The sequence below is a fragment of the Hoplias malabaricus genome, chromosome 8 (genome assembly GCF_029633855.1).
Source record: "Hoplias malabaricus isolate fHopMal1 chromosome 8, fHopMal1.hap1, whole genome shotgun sequence".
Lineage (NCBI taxonomy): Eukaryota > Metazoa > Chordata > Actinopteri > Characiformes > Erythrinidae > Hoplias > Hoplias malabaricus.
In genome coordinates this window covers 18,890,435-18,915,409 of record NC_089807.1, presented here as the reverse complement: position 1 = coordinate 18,915,409, position 24,975 = coordinate 18,890,435, and the positions used below count along the sequence as shown (strand labels likewise).

General features: G+C 38.8%; 1 protein-coding gene across 1 annotated transcript in view; it reads right to left on the bottom strand.

Annotated features, from left to right (window-relative positions):
* Positions 1–284: 284 nt before the first annotated feature.
* Positions 285–24,975, bottom strand: part of fgfr3 (fibroblast growth factor receptor 3) — a 43,368-nt gene continuing 18,677 nt past the window's right edge. Inside the window, exons 5-19 of the mRNA XM_066678322.1 lie at positions 24,342–24,345; positions 23,803–23,972; positions 18,172–18,295; positions 17,878–18,068; positions 15,280–15,430; positions 10,856–11,031; positions 9,195–9,343; positions 8,434–8,555; positions 8,173–8,283; positions 7,792–7,982; positions 7,421–7,543; positions 6,819–6,889; positions 5,000–5,137; positions 4,676–4,781; positions 285–3,606 (exon numbers count right to left, since the gene is read on the bottom strand). Coding sequence (XP_066534419.1) covers positions 3,442–3,606; positions 4,676–4,781; positions 5,000–5,137; positions 6,819–6,889; positions 7,421–7,543; positions 7,792–7,982; positions 8,173–8,283; positions 8,434–8,555; positions 9,195–9,343; positions 10,856–11,031; positions 15,280–15,430; positions 17,878–18,068; positions 18,172–18,295; positions 23,803–23,972; positions 24,342–24,345 — 1,992 coding nt within the window. The 3' untranslated portion in view covers positions 285–3,441. The remainder of the gene's footprint in view (positions 3,607–4,675; positions 4,782–4,999; positions 5,138–6,818; positions 6,890–7,420; positions 7,544–7,791; positions 7,983–8,172; positions 8,284–8,433; positions 8,556–9,194; positions 9,344–10,855; positions 11,032–15,279; positions 15,431–17,877; positions 18,069–18,171; positions 18,296–23,802; positions 23,973–24,341; positions 24,346–24,975) is intronic.

The window sequence follows — 24,975 nt, the reverse complement described above, 5'->3', positions numbered from 1 at the left end:
GAGGATATGCACAACTGACGTACCTCACGTGCGCAGGATACGCGAGGCAGCCATGATGTGTACGCAAATGTGTAGTTAACAATAAGTGCATTCCCACCATGACCCTGCACAGGATAAATGTAAAGTGTCATGGGTTGTTAATAAAAAAAAAAAGAAAGGCAGAACTGAAGCAGCTAAAATGATAATATGACAAGTATGCCGGAGAATGCATTAATCAGAGAAGAAAACAGAAAACAATACCAATAAAAATTAAAACACTGAAATAAGATTCATTTTGTAGTGTGTTTATTGAAAATGTTTTGAATGACAGCAAAGATCTGTCAGGCACAGACTGCGGGTGTAGAGAGGTTTAGGTCCACCGCCTCTGTAGGTGGAACTGAAATACTATGGAATGTTCCAGAGACACAGACCAAAGAGAAGGTATTCATTTCAAACTGTTAGTAAACTTTGTTTCCCAGTTTTGGGTGTTAGAAAGAGAAAAGAGAAGATAGAGGCTGAATGTCCTGGGTACTTTCATTCAGCAACCTTTATTCCCTCACAACATTCGAGAAAACAAACACAAAAAATACCCCTACATGGAATGCATTGTTTGACTAAGTCCTTTGTGAGAAAGTACTGTCACTTCTACTGAAAAAATCAAGTCACACATCTATATAATAATCTACTTGAAATACAGTAATAATTTGCAAATTTAAACTATAATTTAACTTAACATCTTTATTCTAAGAGCTGAATGACGCTATTAAATAGAGCTAAAAGTAAATGTCATTAAAGATGAATGGGTGAATGGTCATCAGACCGTATTGCTCATTAGTCCAACCAGTTAAAAAAAAAAGTGGTGGGAAAACACTGCCATCTCAAAGCGCTGTTGAAAAGTTCATGTAAACATTTTCCATGTTGCTGGAAGTGAACCTTCTTTAGACCCCAGAGCATTCATGGCCCTACCTCCTACCTTGGTATACAAAAATCAAAATGTTAATGCCGATGTTTGTATGCCTATACAGACTAAAATCATAAATACACTGAAATAAATAATGTGGAAAGGAAAAAGACCAGCTTTACTGAGAAAACTACACAGTGCTGGTGGGGTGTGGGGGCCTTCAGTAGTAGAGCAGGGGATATGGAGGTCACGCAGGGGTCAAAGGGTCAAGAGAGGGCATGTTTTTATCAATATACATGCAACTCCAACTAAAACGGCAGTTGAACACCCATTGCTCACTCCTTAAGGAGAATGACCGCCCTTGCCTGAATGAAGAGAAGGCGGAGGAAGAAGGAAAATAAGAAGAGATGGAACATTCCACATGAACGTCTAGGATGCTTCAATCTGAGAACAACAGTAAAGAAGTGCCTTAGAAAAATCAGTTTTAAGAAACACCCTGCTTATGTTCCTGTTGCTGTGACTCTGCATTCAAAAACCTCTATCAAAATATTGAACCCCCGGGGGCCAGGCACTTGATGAATATAAAAAAGGGCCGATAATAGCAAATCAGAGAAGAGAGAAATCAGCATTACACTCATCAGATATCAAATCTACAGTTTTCTCGTTTTAGCAGCAAGCACATCACCAGACCGTCTGTTCCTTCGTCCCTTTATAGATTATTGCCGGTTATCTGTTCGGAGTGGAACTGTCTAAATACACCCTGTGAGCCAACCAAGGTATCCCAGAATGCTTTGAGCGGATTTGCATGGCACGACAGCGTTGCACTCTCATATCGAACAGCCACAAAATGATCTGTGCTCATTTACATACAGATGTAGAGTTTGGCACTTTACAAATTTACCTCGCAGTTATTCCATATTACATTTTCGCTTAGCATTGATGGAAAACAAAGCATTCATAAAACACACTTTTATAAAAGTTTGACCATATAATCTTAGTTTATGCCATTCGGTGTTTAACCACAAAGCATTCCTTCATATCATAGAGAAACATAGAGGACCACAGAGTTTACCCTCAGAGTAGACTTTAGTTTACTCTAATTACCTCTGGTTTAAATGGAAAAAAAGTTTTTCATGTATTTTTAATGTAAATGCATAACCATTTTTAGGGATTGGAGAAAATGATAAATGCTAAGAAATTAGTGTTGGCTTTAAGTGCTTGACTTTGAGCATCAAGAGAATTTTTTTTTCTCTGAGGAAAATCACGTGTGGTCCTTATGTCACACAATTCAACACTGAAATCACAGTCAAAACAATGTAAAACATTTGGCATCTTTTGTTCATGTCACAGAATTTGACTTCTGGTATTACACGGATACGTATATTGCCAATAGTATTTGTATACATTCTCGTCACGGTAAACAAAAGGATGAAAAAAAAAAAAAAAAACTGGATGAGAAAGTGTTGCACTTTTGTGGTAAATAACTTACAAAAGTAAAATCTGAACATAAAAACCCCTTTGTTTACAGTACCAAAACCCTAGACTATAATTTTAGACCTCATTTTAAGTCCTTATGTTAAGTCTATAAATAGCTTTACAAATATACATGTTAATTCAAATAAAACTTTTGTTTTGCTTTTTAAGATTAAATGTTTACATGACCTCAACAGTGTATGCTCATTTGCAATGCATTGTTTTTTTAAACACGTTTTTAAAAAAATCAATTCTTTCTCTTACGTACACTGCTGCTGACTGCAATATGATACATATTTATATCTATGTATTTACAATAGAAAATTTAGATACATACAAAGCACACAATTATATTCGATCAAATCTCACATCTGGGACTCCTTTCGTCACCTTAAAAAGATGATATGGCAAAATGTTCTTTGTGAAATAAGGTTACAGAAAAACAAACAAACAAAAAACATGAAACTGGCCATGTGTTTGAAAGCAATATGTTGAGTCTCGTTCTTGTCGAAATCAGATATTGTGGCAAATAAAAATAAAAAATATATATATTAAAAAAAATTTCCCACAATTTCCCATATTGTTCTTTATGGAATGGCACTGTATGTGTCTCTCCAATGTGTGGCTGCACTGTGACACCTTTCTCCACTGTCCTTTTTTTTGTCCCGTCCAGCTTTTTCTGTACTTGTTCAGTAGGCACGGAATGGTTTCACCCTTTAAGATGCCGAGAGGAAAAGGAAAAATAAACTGGCCAAGTAGAAAAATAGGAATTCTCTTATGAAATAGGATCTGAAAAAGCAGAATGATGGTTTGGAAGCAGATAAATAGCAGAAGGAAGATGGAGAGGACTAACATCTTTGTGGCCATTCAGTTCTGACACTGTTGTACACAGTGCATTTACCCCCCTCCGGCCTCATTGCGTGGGCTTAAAGGGCTGGGGTGTTCTGTGGAGTACCGTGATACTCGGGCTGGTCCACATAAATATATCTCTGTATAGCAAGGTCTTTATTAAGCCTGCACCTTCTTACTGTACTGTTGAGGGATGTGTTGTGTGTACGATACTGCTGCTGTAGTGATGTTTGTATGGTCTATGTCCGTATGATACCATTGTTGTGGCGGTGTTTAGGTAGACAGGGTTCATCAGGCAGGGGGTCATGAGCAAACACAGAGTCATCACCGGATGAACAGGTGCTGTTGGAGTCTGGACAAGTGGGGGAGTATTGCTCAAATGGCACAGAGAGATCCAAATACTCCTGTAGATTTAACACACACACACACACACAAACTTGACTATCATAATTTATAGAAAATAAAAAAAACTCAATATATAGTATAAATTACTTGGCATGAATTCCAAAAAGCAAAGCAATACTATGTGCCCAAATGTGTACATACCCATACAATTAGGAAAGTAACCTACTTTTAGTTGCATCTTTGTGCACCCACAACCTTTTTAATTGTTTGAATTGTATATTCATGGCAAATTCAAGTTACACTAGTTCCATAGTTCCATTTTAAAACATTCCCAATAAGAAAGTGAACTAGTAAGAGGTGAAGGTATCATGACTGAGTATAAAGGAGCAACCACCAAAGCCTTAAATAAAAAAGATTTTCTCAACACAAGAGTGTCACTTGACACAATCTAATGCTGCATTGAGAAATATAATCTGAAACTCAATTACATAAATATGTGAGAATGTACAAAACACAAGGACGTATATTTTGGGGATTTTAGAGACATGCTGCTACATGTGTGGTGTCTTTTTTCAGGATATCCATGGTTGTTTCAGTAACACAATGCCAGGTTTTGTTCTGCATGCGCTACAACAGTGTAACTTCCTAGACAAAGATGTGTGTGCTCGACTGGTTTGCCCGCCATCCAGATCTGTCTCTCACTGTAAATGTATGGTGCATCATGAATTGAAGCATCGCACAACAACGACCACAGACTGCTTAGCAGCTGAAGTCTTGTATCAAGCAAGAATGGGCAAATTTTCAATGACAATACTAAAACAAGTAGTACCTATTTTTCAAATGGTTTATCCATGAAGTGTAATTACAATAGGAAGGTGAAGTCACAGAGTGGTAAGCCTCTGTCCCAACCTTTTTTGAAGGCATCAAATTCTAAATTTGCTTAAATGTACAATATGCAATCAGGTTGGTCAGTGAAATCACTGGACATTGTTTCTGAAATAGGGTTTATGTGATCCATAGAAAATCATATTACAAAATGGGCTGCTGCACATGAGTTTAAGGCACTATACCCAATGCTAAGCAGTCTCTGGAGTGATGAAGAGAAAGAGAGAAAGAGAGAGCTCTCACATCAGTTGAAGTCATTGATAGCACTCTGTCATGATCTTCCACCAGCTGTCTGAATGTGGGTCTCTGAGATGGAACCGCATGCCAGCACTCACGCATGATCATATACCTGCCAGAACAACGCCAGCATGAATAAAAGCCACATTCTAATTCCCCCCACTAAACAAACCCAAGACTAAAACAAATGACATAATATTGTAAATACATTTCAACAGTATACAATACACTTTCACCCGTTCAAACCGGGTTAAACTTACAGAAAGTAAGAATGCTGCTGCAATATTAAATCAGTTTTGAGCTTAAAAGTGATATATTTGTGTGGCGTACAGTTCATGAGTGCAGTTGGCTGGTTTGTCCATTCGATGGCCCTCCTTCAGCAACTTGAAGAGCTCCTCCACAGGGATGCCGGGATACGGCGAGCCGCCTAGTGTGAAGATCTCCCATAGCAACACCCCATAAGACCAGCTGCAAGAGCAGAACAGGCCAAAGGTGAACACACACACACCCCCAGAGAGACATGGAGAGCAGAGATAATCAAGAGGGTGATGGGTGGCTATATGGTGTGAATTATATTTACGTTAATTTGAAAAATGCTTATTTCAGAGTTAGGACCATACAAGTGCACATTTACAGTAGGAGCTAACTACAATTCTAGTACCACAGGTAAATACTTAAATTGCGATGACTGACAGTCAGCCATTCATCCTAGTTTGTATTTTCATACAGAGTTAAACAAGGTTTGTTCCTGACTACTTGGTACACTGTAGACACTGCCTGGATTTGTATTATTTCATCAGCAGAACACTTTAATGAGGCTCTGGCTGGACGAACTAGGTACAAGATAATAGAACATACTGCATGAAAATCTCATGAAATGTTTAAGTAATGGGGAATACACACACAGCCACACGCACACACATCACAATCAGTGACAAAAGCTTTAAATGTGATCTCTCTCTCACTCTCTCGCTCTCTGTGGTCTTAGGTGGTTAGCGGATGCAGTATTGTTGGCTCTCAGTGAGGCTTATCATGTGTGTCTGATATGACAGGCAAGTCTATTAAAACTGTGTGTGTGTGTGGGTATATATATATATATATATATATATATATATATATATATATGTGTGTGTGTGTGTGTGTGTGTGTGTTATCTCAAGTTGTTCTGTTAACCCAGGGCTCTTTTGTTTGGCCTCATTCCTTCCACACCACCACTGAGCAGCGCTAATCAAATTAGCCATGCTAAAAACAACAGGAGCTAAGAGCCAGTTAACGCTAGCCAGCTAAACTCCCTCACTCTTTTTTCTCCCTCTCGCACCCACACTCACAATATAAGAAGACCAATGAATGCTGAATAATTGGCCCATCATCACCTCAGTATCCATTCATTAGCTTTATGTCAGACTCAAATCTACCAGCAGGCAATGGAATGGGAATTCTATGGGGCTGCATGCACACACAGACATTAATGCAGACATGCACACACTGTAGAACCAAACAAAAAACATCTTATGAATTAAGGACTATTCCCAGCACTGTGGTGCTTAGGGGAGTGTACTGATAATACGATTTCACTACTGCAGTCTCACTGAACTTAGACAACAATGATTACATTCCATTTTAAACACATGGGAAAATACAGCACAGTGTGTGGCGTGTGTGTATGTGTGAAGACCAGGAGGACTACTGTATTTCCCTGTCACACGCTTACATGCTAATCAAGACAGAAGCAAGCAAACAATGAACCCAAACCTGTTCTCTTTCAAGCATTCATGCTATCAGACAACCAGGGTTACTACAGTAACCAAGGTTCTCATCTTACACACACACACACACACACACGCACACACGCACACACGCACACACACACACACACACACACACATAGTGCCTCATCATTAGAAAAGCATGGAATGCATGTGTAATCATGTAGGAAAGAAAGCATCAAGCAGACAGTAAAACATTTTCACACGTTTTTTTCAACAAAACAAACGCTCTGCTGGGTTTGATGCTAACACACACAGTCAGTGTTCAAACAGCGGCATTCCTCTGCCGGTTTATAAGTGAGCCAGATGGAGCAATGGTATGATGGAGAGAAAAGATGGAGTAAAGGGGAAAAGAATGGATATGCATGGCAATGTATACTCACACATCACTCTGGTGCGTGTACACCCGGTCGAACAGTGCCTCCGGTGCCATCCATTTAACGGGTAAACGCCCCTGAAAGCACAGGCGGTTTGGTTAGAACAAGAGAAGAGCTGAAGCAGCAGAATACACAGAAGCCAAACTAACATCAGCAACGCATCGGCCTAATCCTCAACTGTCCCATCTCATGCACAGATATTTCGGCAGTGCACATCTGATCATTCCCACCAGTTAAAACGCAAAGAGATACGGAACTGTTCCCATAAACACTGTTCTTCTGTCCACGCACATACACGTGCTTTAGTAAACTCTACTCAGTGGAGGGTTAATATAAGCCCTAAAAATGCAGGATTACTCTCATGATTTAAGAACAAATTTGTGTACTGCATTTCCAGAATGATCAGTTTTGGATTATAGACTATTATAAGACAATTTTTAGAAATGTGAGTAAATTCATCTATATCCAAAATTTAAGTAAGTGAATTATATCATAACAATATCTACCTTAATAATTTGTCAGTGTTAAACGAGCCTAAAGACCCAACCACAAGGATTAGTACAACAGTGTCAATGATTTAATGAGACTGAGGGTCAAGTGTGATTTACATTGGTGGTCTTCTTGTAGTAGTCTATGTTGTGCACATCCCTGGCAAGACCAAAGTCTGCAATTTTCATGACGTTATCTTCCGTCACCAGCACATTTCTGGCTGCCAGGTCCCTATGGATACACTTCACACACACAGAGACAAACACATAAACTACTTTCAAAGCACAACAATGAATAAGGCTGCATGACACTTGTATAAACCTCTACAAAGCCTTAGTCCAACAAGCAACAATTTGATGTTGATTCCCCTCAACAAGTGTTTGGATAAATGGAAATGTTTGGTGTAAGACATTTATATAGGTTTATGACATTTGAAATGATACGTCTTATACAAAAAAGTGGTGCCAAGAAATTTGTTAATGTATATTACCTTCTGAGAAGCCAAATACTCCATGCCTCTAGCCACCTGATAAGCACACGACACCAAGTCTTTGAAGGTTAGCGTCTCGTTGGGAATCTTGCAGGTGTCAAATGAATAGTCCATACCAGGAGGCCTCCGGGCACGCAGATATTCCCTCAGGTTCCCTTTAGAGGCATACTCAACCAGCACATAGAGAGGACCTACACACCCACAAAAACCCACTCATATTTTATGCAAAAAAATGCCATAAGATCCAGACAGTTTTCTGTATATTTATTAGAGCCAGAATATTAATGTTTTTCAACAAATGTTATGTTTTTCATATTTAATTATTATTTAATTATTTAAAAAATTATTTAATTTAAATATTTATTATTTATTTTCACTAACCATCTTGTGTGCATGCTCCAAGCAGGTTGATAATGTTTTTGTGTTTTCCAATCATCTTCATCATCTCCATCTCAGACACCAAATCAGAAAGGTCCTTATCTGTGCCATCATCTAAGACAACAACATAAATATCCTGTATTATTACAGTCTTTTAAACACATTTACCCAACCTGACGTTTTAATAGATGACATGGTATAATGCAGTTCTTATGTAGAATTTTTTACATCTGTCACCCACCCACATATACAGTACACACACACCTTTGAGCATCTTGACAGCAACAGTGAGAGGTTTGTTGGGTTTTTCTTTATCTATTCCAATGGCTTCAGCCATCACCACCTGCCCAAAGCAGCCTTCACCAAGAGCCTTTCCCAATGTTAGCCTTCACACACACACACACACACACACATACACACACACACACACACACACACACACAAACACACACAAGAAAAGTAAATGTTTGAACATAAAAATGTAAAAAAATGAACAGATAACAGAATTCTTGTTAATATACAGTAAAAACAAAACAATTCAAATGTTCACAATATATATACAAAACTTGTATATAGTAGCGTCACACACAGTATGAAGTAATTTATGGTAGTTACAGTAACTGTAATCTAATTTGCATAATAAGTAGTTGGCATTAAGTCAAGTATAATGACCTGAAGTATGCTGCAGGTACTTTTTTTTGGTCATAAATATTTTTAAAAGGAAAGGTTTTGTTTCCTCTGAGACTTTATGAAGCAAGGCATTGGATCTTTTGAAACTGCCACAGACACGGCATTAGAGGACAACTCATCGTGCTTGGAGGAGAACCCTAACTTCTTATTCTTTGCCACCGGCTAATAAATGACAATGTTAATTAGCATTAAGCTTGTGATGAGATGGAGAAGGAGGGATATCCAGAGAGTCATCAGTGCATTTTTAATAAAAGATCTATAAATATTTACATATAGCACAATAATGGGTAAAAAAATACAAAAATAACTGATATAGTGGTGTTATATCCACTCACTTTGTGCGAGGAAACTCCCATTTTGGGTCAGAGGGAAGCTCTAGTTCTGAAACGTTGGGCAACATGGGCCCATCGCTGGATGACAAACGAGCGATCCTGACCAGCGGTGTGTTGGAGTTCATGGAGGAATTTGACTCCAAGGACACCTGCTTAAGGAAAGAAAAAGAAGAGCATGTTGTCATCTCTGTCCAAGAGGAGGACAAGAAGAAGTGTAGGAAATGAGCAAAAGGAGAGAGCAGAAAGCAGAAAGTGTGTGTATTTGTGTGTGAAAATTATTGATAAAGATCGTGTTATATGTAGAAAATATAGCCCGCAATGTGCTGGATGGAACTCATCTCTTTGCAAACTTTAAGAGAAAGAAACATGGCGGCTGTCCATTATTTTCAGCCACAGATCTGCAGAGAGAGAGAGAAGAGCCTGCACCTGCCAGCTAAACCATCATACACTCAAACACAAACACGTGCACATGCGCACACACACTTCTGTGTATTACTGTTGTCATCTCATATCCTAAGGAAATGCCTCAGGGACATGCAGCTCACCTGCTGCTTCTTGTCTCCCACTCTCATTTTCTCAGTCAGTGTCTCTTTTTCCCGTTTGCTGCTGGTCACTCTCTGCTTCTATTTCTCTTTCTTTTCATTTACTCTACCATTTTCTCTCTATCTCACTTTCCTTCTTTGTTAGTCAGTGCTAACTGACTTTATATACTGTCTTAAATATTGTATATCTCTATGTTTCTCCCCTCAGGCTGATGGTCTTTCTAGAAATATAGAAAAGTCTATCTCAGTTATCTTTTCTCCTCATGACTTTACCTAGGGGTATTTCTCATTACAAACTTACCTATCTCTTCTTTCTTTCTCTTTGTAGTAGGCTTAACTTCAAAAGCTTAGTCAATGATGACTCAATATAAGTGCTGTCAGAGCTGCTTTTATAGTTGATGCTACAGAGGCATATCAAACACCTGAGAGACCGCAGTAATACGGGATTTGTCGTAATCACCAAAAACATACTGACATTCTCACCTGGGTATGAAGTGTTAAAAATACACAGCAAAGGCACCAGTACAATTAAATGTGTGATGACACTTGGACAAATAAAATGATGACTAGAGACAGGCCAGTGAACCACTGGACTTTCACTGATTGAAAGTGAAGTACACTGAGATGTCTGTACGTTTTGCTATGTTGGAGTCCAGTGAGGGAGAAAAAGAATGAATGAGAGAACACAGAGGAGAATTTGTCTGTGTGTGCATGTGTGTGTGTGTGTGTGTGTTCAGCTGCAGCTGCTGCCGTTTAAAATCTTTAAAACAACTGAGAGAGACTGGGTTGCAGTGAAAGTGAAATATGATCCAAACTCTGGCAGTCATGGGAGAATATGAATAACCTGCTGCTACATTACAACTATGACAAACTCCCATTCTTTTTCTCTCCCACGCACACACACACATTTTTTCTGTATTTCGACTCTGCATATTCCATCCCCAGCTATAGCAAGTGCTGCCACACATAACGCACCACACAATGCAATGTCAGCATGGACAGATAACTGGACTAAAACTAAATAAATAATAAATAAAGCAAGAAATAACGTAAGTGTGTTGGGGGCGGGGGGTTGGAGGGGGTTGTTAGACATGATCAAATCTTGTATCTACTTTCTGTTACCTGTCTCTTGAGGGGGAATTTGGAGAGCTTTTGCACAGGTGGGGTGGGCAGGGTCTTCTGTGTGTTCATACGCATGCGGCAAAGGATGATGATGATGACAGTGAGAATGAAGAGCACACAGCCTGTGCCGTAGATCAGGAAATCAGCATAGTCATCCTCCTTTTCCAACTCCACAGCTGACACTGAGTACAGATCACATGTTTGAGATTTATATTGAAGCATGATTTTTAAAATTTGAACAGAGAGATCTGTTAAGCTGCTTTAACCTTCAGTCAACTCCATTAATCCTCATAATAATACAATTGGTTTATAATATGCATTTTTGTGTTGATAAACTATTAATTAAATAGCCTTTTTATAAGTGGGCACTGGACAGACTTGTCACTAAATGAAACCAGGCATGAAATTCAACAGTATGTCGGTCATCGCTGCTAAGAAGACACAAAATATAATAAAAACAGTTTTTTACAGACGTGTAAATAAAGAGTTTATCTCAGTGTGGCATTTTCAGGGTAAAAAAGCAAAGCACTGTAAACCTGTCTATGACAAATGGTTGCTGTACGTGATTATGAGTGCAAATTTATCAGCACAAGCCCTGGTTAGTTCAGTCCTAAAATTGTGCATAATGGTTGGCTGCTGCCATTAAAATATATCTGGACACTCCCTCCACAAAAAGGGTATAGGGTATTTGTTTTATTGTCCTAATCAGTATTTAATACATCAGTACTAATGTGAAATCTGTCAGTACTGTAATGTTCATGGAGCTGAAAAGCCCAACGCCCACAATCAATTTAGAGCATCATTATTAAGTAATCATGTACGAACAGAAGTGAATGTGTGTGTGTGTGTGTGTAGAGGTGAAGATTTAATATGTGTGCTGTCACTTAAATTGATATTAGAAGTAATGAATCTAGTGTTGAGTGGCATTAGAACACACGGACTTAAGCGCTCTTTATAGATTTTGAAACCTCAAACAGAATCTGTGAGATATTCCACAACACTCTTGAACAGACTCACTCATTTTAGCCCACTATAAAGTTTAACCTATCTGAAAATATAAATGTCGCTTCTATTTAGCATTTTTGCATTATACCTGCTACACATTTAAGAAAAATTTAGATTAACAGACATGTTTGAGAAATGAATTAGAGGACAATGTTAGAAGACACCACTACTAAAGAAGAACGAGAAGTGTACCCATTAGAGGTCTAAATCAGTAAGAATAGACTTTTAAAGAATAAGGGAGAACCCTGAGTTGGAGAACAGAGTGCAGTGAGCTTTTAGACAGGGTGAATGTGTGTACCTGGTAAAACGGTAAGCCACGCAGAGTGAAAGGAAATGCCAATAGAGTTCCCAGCAAGACAGGTGTATTGGCCCGCATCCTCAAAAGACACATTGGTCAGCAAGAGAACCTCCATGTCCTTATTCGTATTATTAATGCCAGCAGTCTGGAGGAAGGGAAACAGATGGAGGGAGGGAAGGAGAGAGAAAGAAAGAGAGAGAGAGAGAGAGAGAGATAAACCACAGTCCCTGAGAGGAAAAAAGGTGAAAATGAAGCCCCATCACCAAAAAAAAAAGCAGTCACCCCATCACCAGATACACATCAGTAATAGTTCCCGTTGACAAGCCTGATATCCTGGTTGTCATAGTGAACACCTAGGAGAAAATAAAGACCCTCCACCTTAGCCCCAACACCACCAAGCCATATAGAAAATGACAAAATTCCAGAATTTCAAACACCATTTCAAGAAAAAGCTGGAACATTTTATAAAATGCAGTATAAACAAGCTTCTGTTATTTGTTCATTCTCTTGAATCAAGAGTACAAAGAAATAATGTTTTTTTTCTGACGAACATAGATGTAATTTTGTAAATATAAACAACATTCCATTTATTTTAAAATCAAGACTGGAAAGTTGAAAGGATATATAATTTACACCATTTTCAAGCATTCCATTATATGAAGCTGAATATAAAAAGTTATGACAGTAGTATCCACCAAAGGCTCAGGCTATACAAGCAAAGATGTGTTGTAGCAGACCATTCTGAGCTAAAGTATGTGAGAAAAATGTCTTAACTGTTCGAAAAATCATTTCTCGATTAAAGAACTGAAATGTAATCAATCTACTGTACATAATAATGTGAAGAAAATCAGGAAAGTGAGATCTCTGACCATGTAAGGTACAGCTGAAACCACTGCTGTTCAGCTCAATGTGCATGAGCTTTGAGCACTTAAAGACACTGCGGGAGAAAGCATCATGCTATTTGATGATTATAGATATAGGGCCTCAGGGATACTTTGGAAAATCAATGTCACTCTTAACACAATTTGCTGCTGCATAAAGAAATGCAACCTAAAACTATTTTGTAAGTGCAAAGCCATACTTCATATCCATCCAGAAGAACCACTGAGCTCTCCTGGCCAGAGTCAATCTCAGGCTGTTTGAAGACAGTGGAGATGTTTGCTGTGGTAAAATGAGTGTACGTTTCAGCTTTTTTATGGGGAAGAAATGGACGTCATGGTTCCATGTGCAAAAATAGAAAGGGACAATCCAGACTGCAATGAGTAAATGGTGGAAAAGCCAAAATATTTTCTTTTGGATATGTGGCGTACATCAGATGCATGGGTGAGAGGGTACCATTGATGCAAAGGTGAATACTGGGATTTTATAGAATTTGTTGACATCAAGGTGACATCTTGTTTCCGGGAAGACTGTGTTTAATTCAGCAGGACAATGGCAGGCCTCATACTGCACATGCTTCAACAGCAGTGTGTGTGCTTGAGTAGCCTGCCTGCAGCCCAGATCTGTCTCCTATGGTGCATCATAAAGAAAACAGACAATGATGACCACTGACTTTTGAGCAGCTGAAGTCTTGTATCAAGACAAAAGTCCCAATGGCAAAATTAAAAAATTAGTGTCCACAGTTCCCATATGTTAAAGAGTAACTAAAAAAAAAAATGTCTGTCATTTAACCTTTTTTTTGACTGTATTGCAGAACTTAAATTAAAAATTGGCGTATATTAAAAAAAAACATCTGAGAAAAGTTTTGTAAATGTAAACTTCAAGCAAATAATCCAAGATTCATGTTTTTAATTATAATTTTTTACAAAAAATCCCAGTTTTTCCTGAAAATTGGTTTTTAAGTGGTTGTAGTCCCTACACAAGTTACAAAGTAATGCTAATAATATATATTATTATAATAATATATAAAAGTGTATTTTCTGTTCATTTTATATTCATGTGGTTGCCATTCTTGTGTCAATTTAAACGAAGTAAACTTTCATCTCAATTTGGATTTAATTTAAATCAGTCATGGTAACACACTGAATAGAACTCAAAGAAATAAAGTAGTGAATTACAAATATTTAGCAGTGCACCTTCATTAAACACATGAATTCATTCGTTCAGTCTTCTTGGCTTCATCCTGATTAGAGTTCTGGTGGGACTAGATCCTACCTGGAATTAATAGGCGGAAGAGAGGTGCACAACCTAGACAAGATGCCAGTCCATCATGGGGCATAACACACTTACCCAGACTCTCACACACTCATACCTGTGACCAATTTTGAAAGACCAATCGACAAACCAATGTTTGTCAAGTGTTTTTCAAGTGTTTGAGGAAACCAGAGAACCAGAGCAGAACACACAGCAAGCTCCTTACAGACAGTGTCCCAATGAGAGAATCAAACCCAGGACCCCAGAGCGGCGACACGACCTGCAGTCCACCATGCTGCCCCACAAACTATAAAAATGGGTACAGTTTGGGACATTGCCAGAACTTGCATCCGGAGTGGGAGGTTCATTTGTCAGAAATTATGGGGGCCTAAACTTTCCAGACAGTGTGTTTTCAGTGGTGTATCAGTGACTGCCTTCTGTGTCTGTTTCCTATTTAAGTTGATTTTAAAATACTCTGTGGTGAGGTGGCCATTAATGTCTTTAAGGCTTCTTCAAGTTCTCTGTAGTTAATGCTGCCATCCATTCATCAGAGTGGGCTGCCAAGTTTGTGTGTTTGAGTGTGTGTGGTTCAGTTGTGGGTAGCGGTGAATGGGAGATCAATATGAATGTGTATGTGTGGGTATGTGTATCTGTGTGTGTCTGTGTGTATGTCACACAGTACTGCTTTCCATTATATTTTAGACCTTGGGTTATGCATTGATCTGAGAAGATCAGGAAGCAAACATTAAACGAAGCAGAGACACACACACACACACACACAAACAAACACACATACACAAGCACATAGGGGTACCCTGTGGTCTTAAAGCAAGCCTGCCATAAAATCAGTTGAAAAACAAGAGAGTGGAAAAATTAAAACAAAAACTGATAGTCTAAAGAAACCAACGCCACCGACAGGAGAACATGATTGACAGCGGCTGTTGCGAAGTGGCGCATTCTAACTGAGGCATTTAGGGGAAAGGTTTACCTGGGGATGGGTGGCGCACTGTGAGCCAGAAAGGGATTTCAGACTTGCCTAAAAAGTTGGAGCTTGAGCACCAGTACTGTCCTGCATCTTCCTCTGTCACATTCGACAGAGAGAGTACAACAAGACATTCCTTACTCGTACTGTTCAGACTCTGCAGGAACACATACATATGCATAAATTGTAAGTGCCAGCAAGTTCATTATGAAATTGAAACAGCGATGTACAATGTGGCTTAGCTATAATTTCGCAAAATGTGCAAACATTTTGCATGGCAGCATAACAAACAGACAAAACCCAGCTAAGATAATTTTATATATTTGCCGACACCTCTATGTGAACTGTATTGTTATGTTTGCCTCCATATTTGAGGACATTCCATATGATTTACAATATATATATTAACATATTTTTTAAAACTTATTTGTCATTCTATATTAATCTGTCAGAATCCATAGTATGCCCAAAAAAGCTTACTGTGATGATACATTTAGTGATATTCTGATAACAATTTCATCCTGCATTAATGCCCTCTTCAAAAACACGCATATATTTATCTTGAATTTTCTGTCACAAACACGAACACATTTTGGTCTCTTCCACACGTGCACATACACTTCACAATCCCTGATGGTAACCAGTGCAGAAGGAAAGCAGACATCAAACACAAATACTTAAAACAAATTGAGCCACTGCCATCTCAACTGATGTTGAGGTAGATCACTGCAGTTTTATTAGCATCAAACCAAGGCTTTAGAAGTGCTGATGAGTTGAAACACAATTCAACTTTTCCTCTCTTTCCTCCCAAACAAGGCTCTCACTCTTTTATCTCACTACAGTTACAATATCCTTTGTTCTCTCTTTCTCTCTCTCTCTCTCTCTCTGTTCTCCCTTTCTCTCCCCAGACTATGTGCCACACATGAGCTGTCGTTATGCGCTGTGTGATGGAGGAGGGGGAGGGGGAGGATTTGGAGGTTGCGCAGATGAGTTCAGTGGGGAAGGGTGCGTGGCTCCCACTAAAATGCTGTTTCAATTATATGGAGTCGAAAATAGAGCGGCGGTCTGGCCAGCCGACTCTTTCTCCCCTCCTCTGCCTGCTGACTCGGCCCTTCCCTCACTTCCCCCGCTCATTTTTTCCATGGCTTTTTCGGGCGCCTCGTCCCTTGCTCCCTCTCTCCTGCTCAATCTGCGGAGAGAGAGAGAGAGCGGCTGTCTCCCCGCGTGACGCCAGAGCGGCGGTTAACTTAGCCGAAACCAGATGTGTGTGTGCCTTCTCTCTCCCTCTCCCCTCTTCCTCACTTTTCCTTAGAGGAAAGAGAGACAGTGTACCCTCCCAAAATCTCTCCTATGGCAGAGTACAGAAACATTGTTGAAAGCGTGTTGCCAACATAGGTTGGATGTGGGAATCTTCAATGTTTTCTTAAGGGGGATATACTATGAAAATATATGCTAGTTTTTCAGTGCACTAACATATTAATCTGCGGCCCTGGAGTGCCTACAAACCCAAAACTGTGGAAAAAATCTCCCCAGTCATTTTTTATTGAATATTTTTATTTATATGTATATATAATATATATTATGGGATAAAATGAGTCTTTCTAATATTGTGCTTATACTGTCCTATGCAGAGTGCAGGCACTTTAGCATTGTCCCGTTATCTCATCTTAGTGTAAAGATGAGGCTAATGTGAGAAAATGGAAACAACATGGCAAAAAACTTGCTGAATAAATATGGAGAAAAGAAGCAGACAAGAAAGAAAACCAAGCAAAAATGGCTTTAAATGAAAACCTCTGCTTTTCATGGGCTCTCGCGCAGTGGCTGACTCTCATTTAAAGCAGCAAGCACTGAAACTTGTAGGTCTGAACTCGGCTGTTTAAACATGGGATAACATGTCTATACCAAAAAGTAAATCCTTGGTAGAGAGTCCTAAAACTACTTATACTTAACAGTGCACATCACTCCAGATGTAGAAGGCTGTCAAGTAGATGATCGCAGGTCATAACCTGTTTCAACCTGCTTCTCACCATACTACAAGACAAGTGTGATTCTGACATCTCACATTTAAATTAAATCACAGTTGCACTACAATTGTGAAAAAGACTATATGGAAGAATGATAATGCTAACATCTATTTATTTGTGGTGTTCAGCTCTGGTCCTGGAATGCAGAGTGAAACACAGAGTAGATTTCCCTCCAATTCAATCTGGAATCTAACTTAAGTTAAATTCCGTGTATCGGAAAAGGAAATCACTCACCAAGACCAAAGTTTTGCACATGAAATCAAAAGGGGTCACGTGTCATGACAGTAAGATCAATTTCAAACTTTACTACTACTAATTTTCAAACTTCTACTAGCTTCAGCTACATAACCTAAAACATAATTAGTGGCTTTTAGCTTGTGTTTGTTGTTAGCGAGATTTTTTTTAAGAAGTTGTTTTTAAAAAGCCTGGCAAATTTAAAGAAGCAAAATTCTAACACTGTATAGGTTGTAGTTACAAACTGCACTTGGAGTAAGAGGAAGAACTGTGAATGTGACATTCAACAGACCGCGTAAGTCAGAAGTGCTGTAAGAGTTCTCATATGTCGAGTAGAGTAGTTTACCTTAAGAACAGTGACGTAAGGAGTGCCATTAGAGTCATAGCTGCTGCCATTCTCCTCAGTGTGTTTGAGCCACTGGATATGAGGCTGGGCGTCACTGAACACGTTACAATAAAACTCCACATCACTCCCCACTACTACAGTCTGATTTGCCGGTAGACCTGCCTGCAGAATGGGCCGGTGAGGGGAGCGCTCTGAATGGGAGAGAAAAAAAAAAGACAGCAAGGAGGTGAACACAAGATGATTGAGCTAGAGTATATGCTTGAGCTGAAAGAGGGAGTGAATAACTGAAGTTACCTAATACGTCAAGCTGATAGGTGTGTGTGATGGTCCCATATTTGTTTTGCACAACACATGTGTAGTTCCCTCTGTCTGATGGAACAGCGCTCTCCATTACCAAACTCCATTGCAGATGCCTTAACTAGAAGTGCAATAAGGGGGCAGTGGGGAAGAGAGAGGAGATTTACTTATACAAGCGAAACAATGCTAGTGCAGAAATGATCTGCACGTGGACATTTCAAATCCTCACACAGCATATACATATATAATTTGATGGAGTTATGAAATATCTAAAGTTTTGAAGAAGCATCAGGCTTAGAGCTTCTAAATGCATTCTAAGATGTAATAAATTGATCAAATATATTGGGTAACTTTGTTAATAATAGCTGAACTACACAGAATTTTCAGAAAATCAATGTAATGTCCTTTTAAGATTAATAACCTTGAATTTAAGAGTTTATTAAATTCTTTGTGTCCATTATGTGTTATGTATAATGTAAAAAGAAATGCACTTTAGAAAATGCTACACACAGTTCTTACACACACACACACGCGTCTGAATGCCATGTCAACAGTACCACTCACATGGAACACTTAACATCACCAGACTTGGAAAATGTGCCGACGGGTCACAAAGTATGCCTCTTTAGTGTTTACACGAACCTTTAACCTCACACACAAACACACACACAATCACAAAGGGCCTAACACCCATTCATGTTACTTTGACAGAAACTGTACATATATCCTGTCTCTCTCTCTCTCTCTCTCTCTCACACACACACACACACACACACACAAACTCTCTTTCTCTCCCTCTTTTTTCTCTCTTTCTAAAACTCTGTCTCTCTCTGTGTCTCTCGTTCCCTTGCTCTGCACTTTGGAGGTTGAAGTGGAAAAAAATGTAACTGTGTAAATATTATGGGCTGTGTTTTTGCACAGTCGCATGGTAACACTGACTGGCCTTACACACACATGCATACACACACATGCCCCAGAAAGTTGGCAAGTGTGTCTAGGGTGCCCCCCACACCCCTCATCTCGTTCCGTAGCTCCTCTTGTCCTTCTCTCTCTCTCTTTCTCTCTCTCTACTGCTTTCTGAGTCAATGAGTCTAAAGAGCCTGCTGATGGACATGCTGCATCAGAAAGTGTTTGAGAAAGAGGGACTGAGTGTGCGTTGGGGGGCTTAGTGGTGGAAGGCCATATTGTTCCTACGCTGGTATCATGCGAGTTCGCAAGATATTTATCTCAGCGCGTCAGTGAAAAAAAAGGCTAAAAAATTCTCAGCTGTTCCTGAAATGGTAAATCAATCCAAATACTATCAGCAGAGAAGGGTGGATGTAGGAGAGAGAGAGAGAGAGAGAGAGAGAGAGAGGGAGGGAGAGAGAGAGAAAGAGAGAAAGAGAGAAAGAGAGAAAGAGAGAGAGAGAGAGAGAGAGAGAGAGAGAGAGAGAGAGAAGAGAGGAGCATGTGAATGGAATGAAAGGAGGAAACAAAGGGCAAGAAAAAAGTTGTGTAGGATTATTTATGGTGGTGTCAGGATGGTGCATGCTCATTCAGACAGCACAGAACTCCTTGATTTGACCCACAGAGACGTGAAGTAGAAACTACTGACCCCTGGGCTGGTCATTAATGCGACAAAACTCTCTAGCCCTCCCTGTATTTCTCTCTCTCTCTCTGCTTTTCTGAGCAGCACAGAAAACACAGCTCTAATTGGAGACATTGAATTTCCAGCATCAAACAAACCCATCAATCTTTTAGACTGCCTGTAATTACATACATACACACACACACACACACACACACACACACACACACAATTATATGAAAGACTGAATTCTGAAGGTGAAACTAAAGGCCAGCATGTGTGTATAAATCCATAAGGAGTGATAGAATCATCCTCTGACATCTTTTTAGAAGAAGACTGTACAAGTTTAGAAACTAAAGCAGTTCAACAGGGACATGTAGCAGCAAAGAACCTGCCCTTCCACATTCAGTTTGCTTACACACACACACACACACTACACACTACACACACACACACACACACACACACACACACACACACACACACACACACACACACACACACACACACACACACACACACGGTAGGTGTAAATTTAATATTAAATATTTTGTTGCCATCATAATAAGACCACATTTCTCCAGAACGGTAACTTCTTTTTTGTGAGATTTGTGAGAACTCCTAAATAAAATGCAGCAATTTATTAGTCTCTAGAGCAAGATTTCCTGGTTCTGGTTTCCAGTTTTGATGATGTGGAAATAAATTTTGAAAGGCCCAAATGCTTTTGGGTGGGTATTTTTTTTTTACTAGCTGACTGAATTGAATTTTAACAAAGAAAACACTTATAATAGAACAACTGAGGTTAGTGCTACACCACTAATGCCAGCTAAACATCTAAGCACTAAACATCTATAGTGCCTTGTAGTGTTGGTGTATCAACAATAACAGTAGGACCAGTATGTTTTAGTGCATTATGAGCATTGTAGTGAGAAATGACTCAACAAAAAAATGATGCGAACCTTATTGACAAGATAGATCTGGCTTAAAAGCAATACAATTCTTCAAAAAGCAAAAATACACAAAATATATAGATTAATTTATGCAGATATATGCATATTAATTTTATGTAAATGGTGTATATCAATAATCAAACAAATGGAAAGCTAGCCCCCCCCACCGACAGGCTTTTAAGAAAAGTCACTTATGTAGATGTCTTAATACAGTCCTATGTGCAGACTTGTTGATTGAGCTGTTTAACGTGTTCTAAGATGTCCACACACCAACAAAACTCACAGAGTTTCACAAAAGCCTCAGTGTGTGCGTGTGGTGTGACTAACCTGGAGCACCACAGATTAGCATTTAAACAATGAGACCCTGGTAGCCATATGTGACCATGACGATAGCCACGCCTCCCCGTCAATCAGTGACTCTCAATTACCACGGCAACACCAGGCAGACCCACCCCCTTCTGATGACTCAATAGAGGGATGACCTGCGACCTCACAGCCCTGCAAGTCAGTACAGACCTCCGTCCACGTGTGTGTGTGTGTGTGTGTGTGTGCTCGCATGTGTTTGTCTATGTAAGAAAAAGCTGTGGGAAAGTCAACTGTTACAACAGGAGACTAGACAGTTTTAAACAATAAGGCTACAGGCAGCAGCTAATTTTCTGACATTTAGAGCTCATTAGGCATTCGTAGTGCATTACACACTATTTATCAAGCTCCGATCACCAGATCTGAAAACAAAAGCCCATTTACCTCACTCCTGACTGTGGCTAACTTTAGCGAAATAAAAGTAGATTGTATCCCTTATCATATATAAAGGAGGATATATAAAATCGTATATATATAAAAATGTAAAATGGAAACCCAATCAGCCATCTGTTAAAGAGTAGAATTGGCACATAAACTCTTCCAACTCACAGCGTCTTGCCTACAAAGTCCCTAACCACCAGCTGGCAACTGTAGTATCTTCATACGTATTTGAATAAAAATAAATAAAAAACATTTAAAGAAGTGCTATTCTTACATTAAAACCCCTGTATGGATATTGTTATATATATTCTGAGTGTACACCAAGACCTTGTGGAGTACAAAGCTGTGGATGTACAATACAGATATGTTCTTGTGTTATAATCCTTTGATACTAATATCAAAATCAATATAATAACTGTCCAGTGGTGCTCAACACTTAAACTAGCTTCTAATAGTTAAAATGAAAGCATAAATTTTATGCTGAATCTTTATTGCTTCACCGGGATGTGTACAAATGTCTCAACAATGTCAGGACTGACACATTTTATCTTTACAAAGTGCACAGACATTCAGGGCACATTTACATATGCATGGCTATGAGGGTTATGACTTTAAGCCTGTAGCTTTAATGGAGGTTGAAGGAACTCATTGTTAGTCTGTCAGACACAGTCTAGAGCCCTGACCCTGACCCAGTGTGTGTATGCAGGCATGTGGGTGCGGGTGAGTGTTGGGGGGGTGTTCATAATAATAAAGCTGTCAATGTCATCTTCAACTCTGACCCTACAGATGAAATGATCAGCACACAGCTGGCCATCAGAAACGTGTGCCAATAAAAGCGACCAAAAGTACCTCATGTTTAAAAAATGTTAAAGTTCTCTGTCATAACTTTAACTCATATTTACAGTTTTCATATTTTGGAAATGCACCTCAGGGGTGCTCAGTGTTTTGATGGTGTTATAGCTGTCTGTCTTGAAATATCTTACATTGTTTAAAGTTAGTTTCTGTGAAATATAGATTACAGACTCTTTGTCTCTATTTTAGTCTGAATGGATTCGACTGCAATGTTTCACTTCTATTTGTTTGTGTGTGTGTATGTGTGTTTGGTTCGGGGGGAACTTCTTTTCTTACATTTTAAGGACAAATGTCCTATGTCCTGAGAAAAGAAATATAAGCCATAATGTTAAGACCAACAAAGTGATCCTGACTTTCTATAACAGTTTTTAGGTTTTTCTTTTTCTTATTTTCAGTTCCTCAGGAGATATTTCTTTGAATTTTAATCAAAACATTTTGTTTCCCAAAATAGACTACAATTACAAGATTAACATCACATACGTCTGTGAAGCACACTGTTGCTTCAGACCTTTTTCTGTCCATTCATCCATTGTGAAAAGCCAACTCTTTGCTATGGTTCAGAAAAGATATGACAAAACAGATTAAAAAAAAAGAACTCTGTTGATCAAACAAAGGTGTTCACAATTCGAATGGACAAGTCACTCCAGAGCCCACAACTTTATATCATTGAACATGTTTGGTATAACTTGGATAGGGGGAAAGCAGAAAATGCAGCCAAATGCTCAGAGAAAATTTAAAAACATTCCTGCAGATGTTGTTGAAAAAATGTAAACCTAGTTTCCCAGAATAAATTGAAGCTGTAATAAAATAAATAACAATACATATTGGACCATTTGTCTAGTCATTAACCCAAGCAAGTCATGTGTGCCTGTGTTTGTGTGAGGGGTGCCCCTGAAGTGGGGGAAGGTCAGTGTTTTGTTTCTAAATATCTTTCTACAGTTCAGTACTTGATATAATGACATATGTTAACAGCTTGAAACAGACTTATGCTGAAAGAATACATGTATTTGAATGGATCTAAAGGCATAAACATTCTTCAATAGGATAGTTATAGTTCAAAACATATTTCATCCATCTATTTATTTCTGGCTGTCACTCCTCACACAGGCACCCATTTAAATAATGGGGGACTACTCAGAGCACTGACACAACTCCTACAGGCCTTTCAAAAAGGCAGCAACAGGTGCATGCTCCCCAAAGAGACACATACAGGCAAGGAGATAGAAATAGAGGGTGGGGGGCAGTGTAAACTGTTAATAACTAAATGCAAATTTAATTTTACCCCCACCAAACCATACCCTCCACACATAAACATATACATTTTTAATCATTTGGCAGATGTTCTTTTCCAGGGTGACTTAAAAACACAATCATGTTACAGAGCTGGGAACTGAACTTTAATCAGATGTGTACCCAGCAATGATGTGCTGTGCCAACAATAAACACACACAATCACACACACACAAAATCACATATAAATACATTAAAAACAAGCTCAGGCTTGATGAGATATACCTTAATGCCACCCATCCTCTGCTCTGCCTTAAGCTCTTTGCCGTTCTTCAGCCAGTGGATGGTGGGAGTAGGGTGGCCTGCAGCAGCACACCTGAACTTCACTGTGTTGGCTGCAGGAACAGCCAACAGCCTCTTTTCCATTCGTTCAGGCCGTGTCCAGTATGGTGCTTCTGATTGGAGGAAGAGATACATTTTGTTAAATTTGACTGTGTGAAATGTAAACTATTTACTAACTTTTACTCATCAATTAATATTATTTATTTTTTAGTTTTATTTATTCACTAATATTTTATATATCTTATATTTATTTTATAGTAGCCGACAGTACCAAATGTTATTATAAGAAAAGAAAACAGATCAATGGACATTAGAAATAGGCTAATCCAGGGTTGACTGCACAAACCTACAGTTATATGCCTTTAATAGAGTTAAATAAATTATTTACTATATAGCAGTACACCATTTAGATTGTTTCTTTTCTGTGTTTCTCAAGAATCATTTGTGTGTGTGTGAAAGTGTGTGTGTTCAGGGTCTATAACCATTCTCTAAAGTGAGGGTAAGGGGTGTTCCCTTTTTGTGTGTGTAATCCAGTCTCTGTGTGGGTGAATGTTTATGGAAAATTTCTCTTGCACACTAGGGCAGCGTCAGACTGGCTGTCTAATTCCCAGACTGAATAAAGATTTGTTTGGAGAGGAAAAAACACACACACACACAATCTTAGCTTGGGTGCTGAGATTCTCAAAGGATTTCTTCATATTAATGCACACTGCTAGCTCTTTTTTAACCACTAAATATTAATCACTTATTTTAAATAAAATACTTTTCTTTATTTTAGATTATTATGTAATCTGAGATGCATGAACACCCCAACTTTTGGCAAACAGCTGTAATATATGATGGCGTGTTTTTTTGCAGCCCATTCTTCTCCCATTAAATGGGTTAAATCACAGTGTACAAATGGTGCAAAGAATTTGGTTTCTATGTCTATAGTCTATATTTATTTTATTTTGGACAATGTGGTGAGTTTAAGTTATTTGGATTGTTAGAAATGAGATCACAAATGACATCACAATGCTTTTTTGAATACTTGAGCATTATGTGTGGTGTCAGTATTTCTACATCTTCTAGGACTTCTACAAAGTTTTAGATCATATGATATACATTGTGTAAATA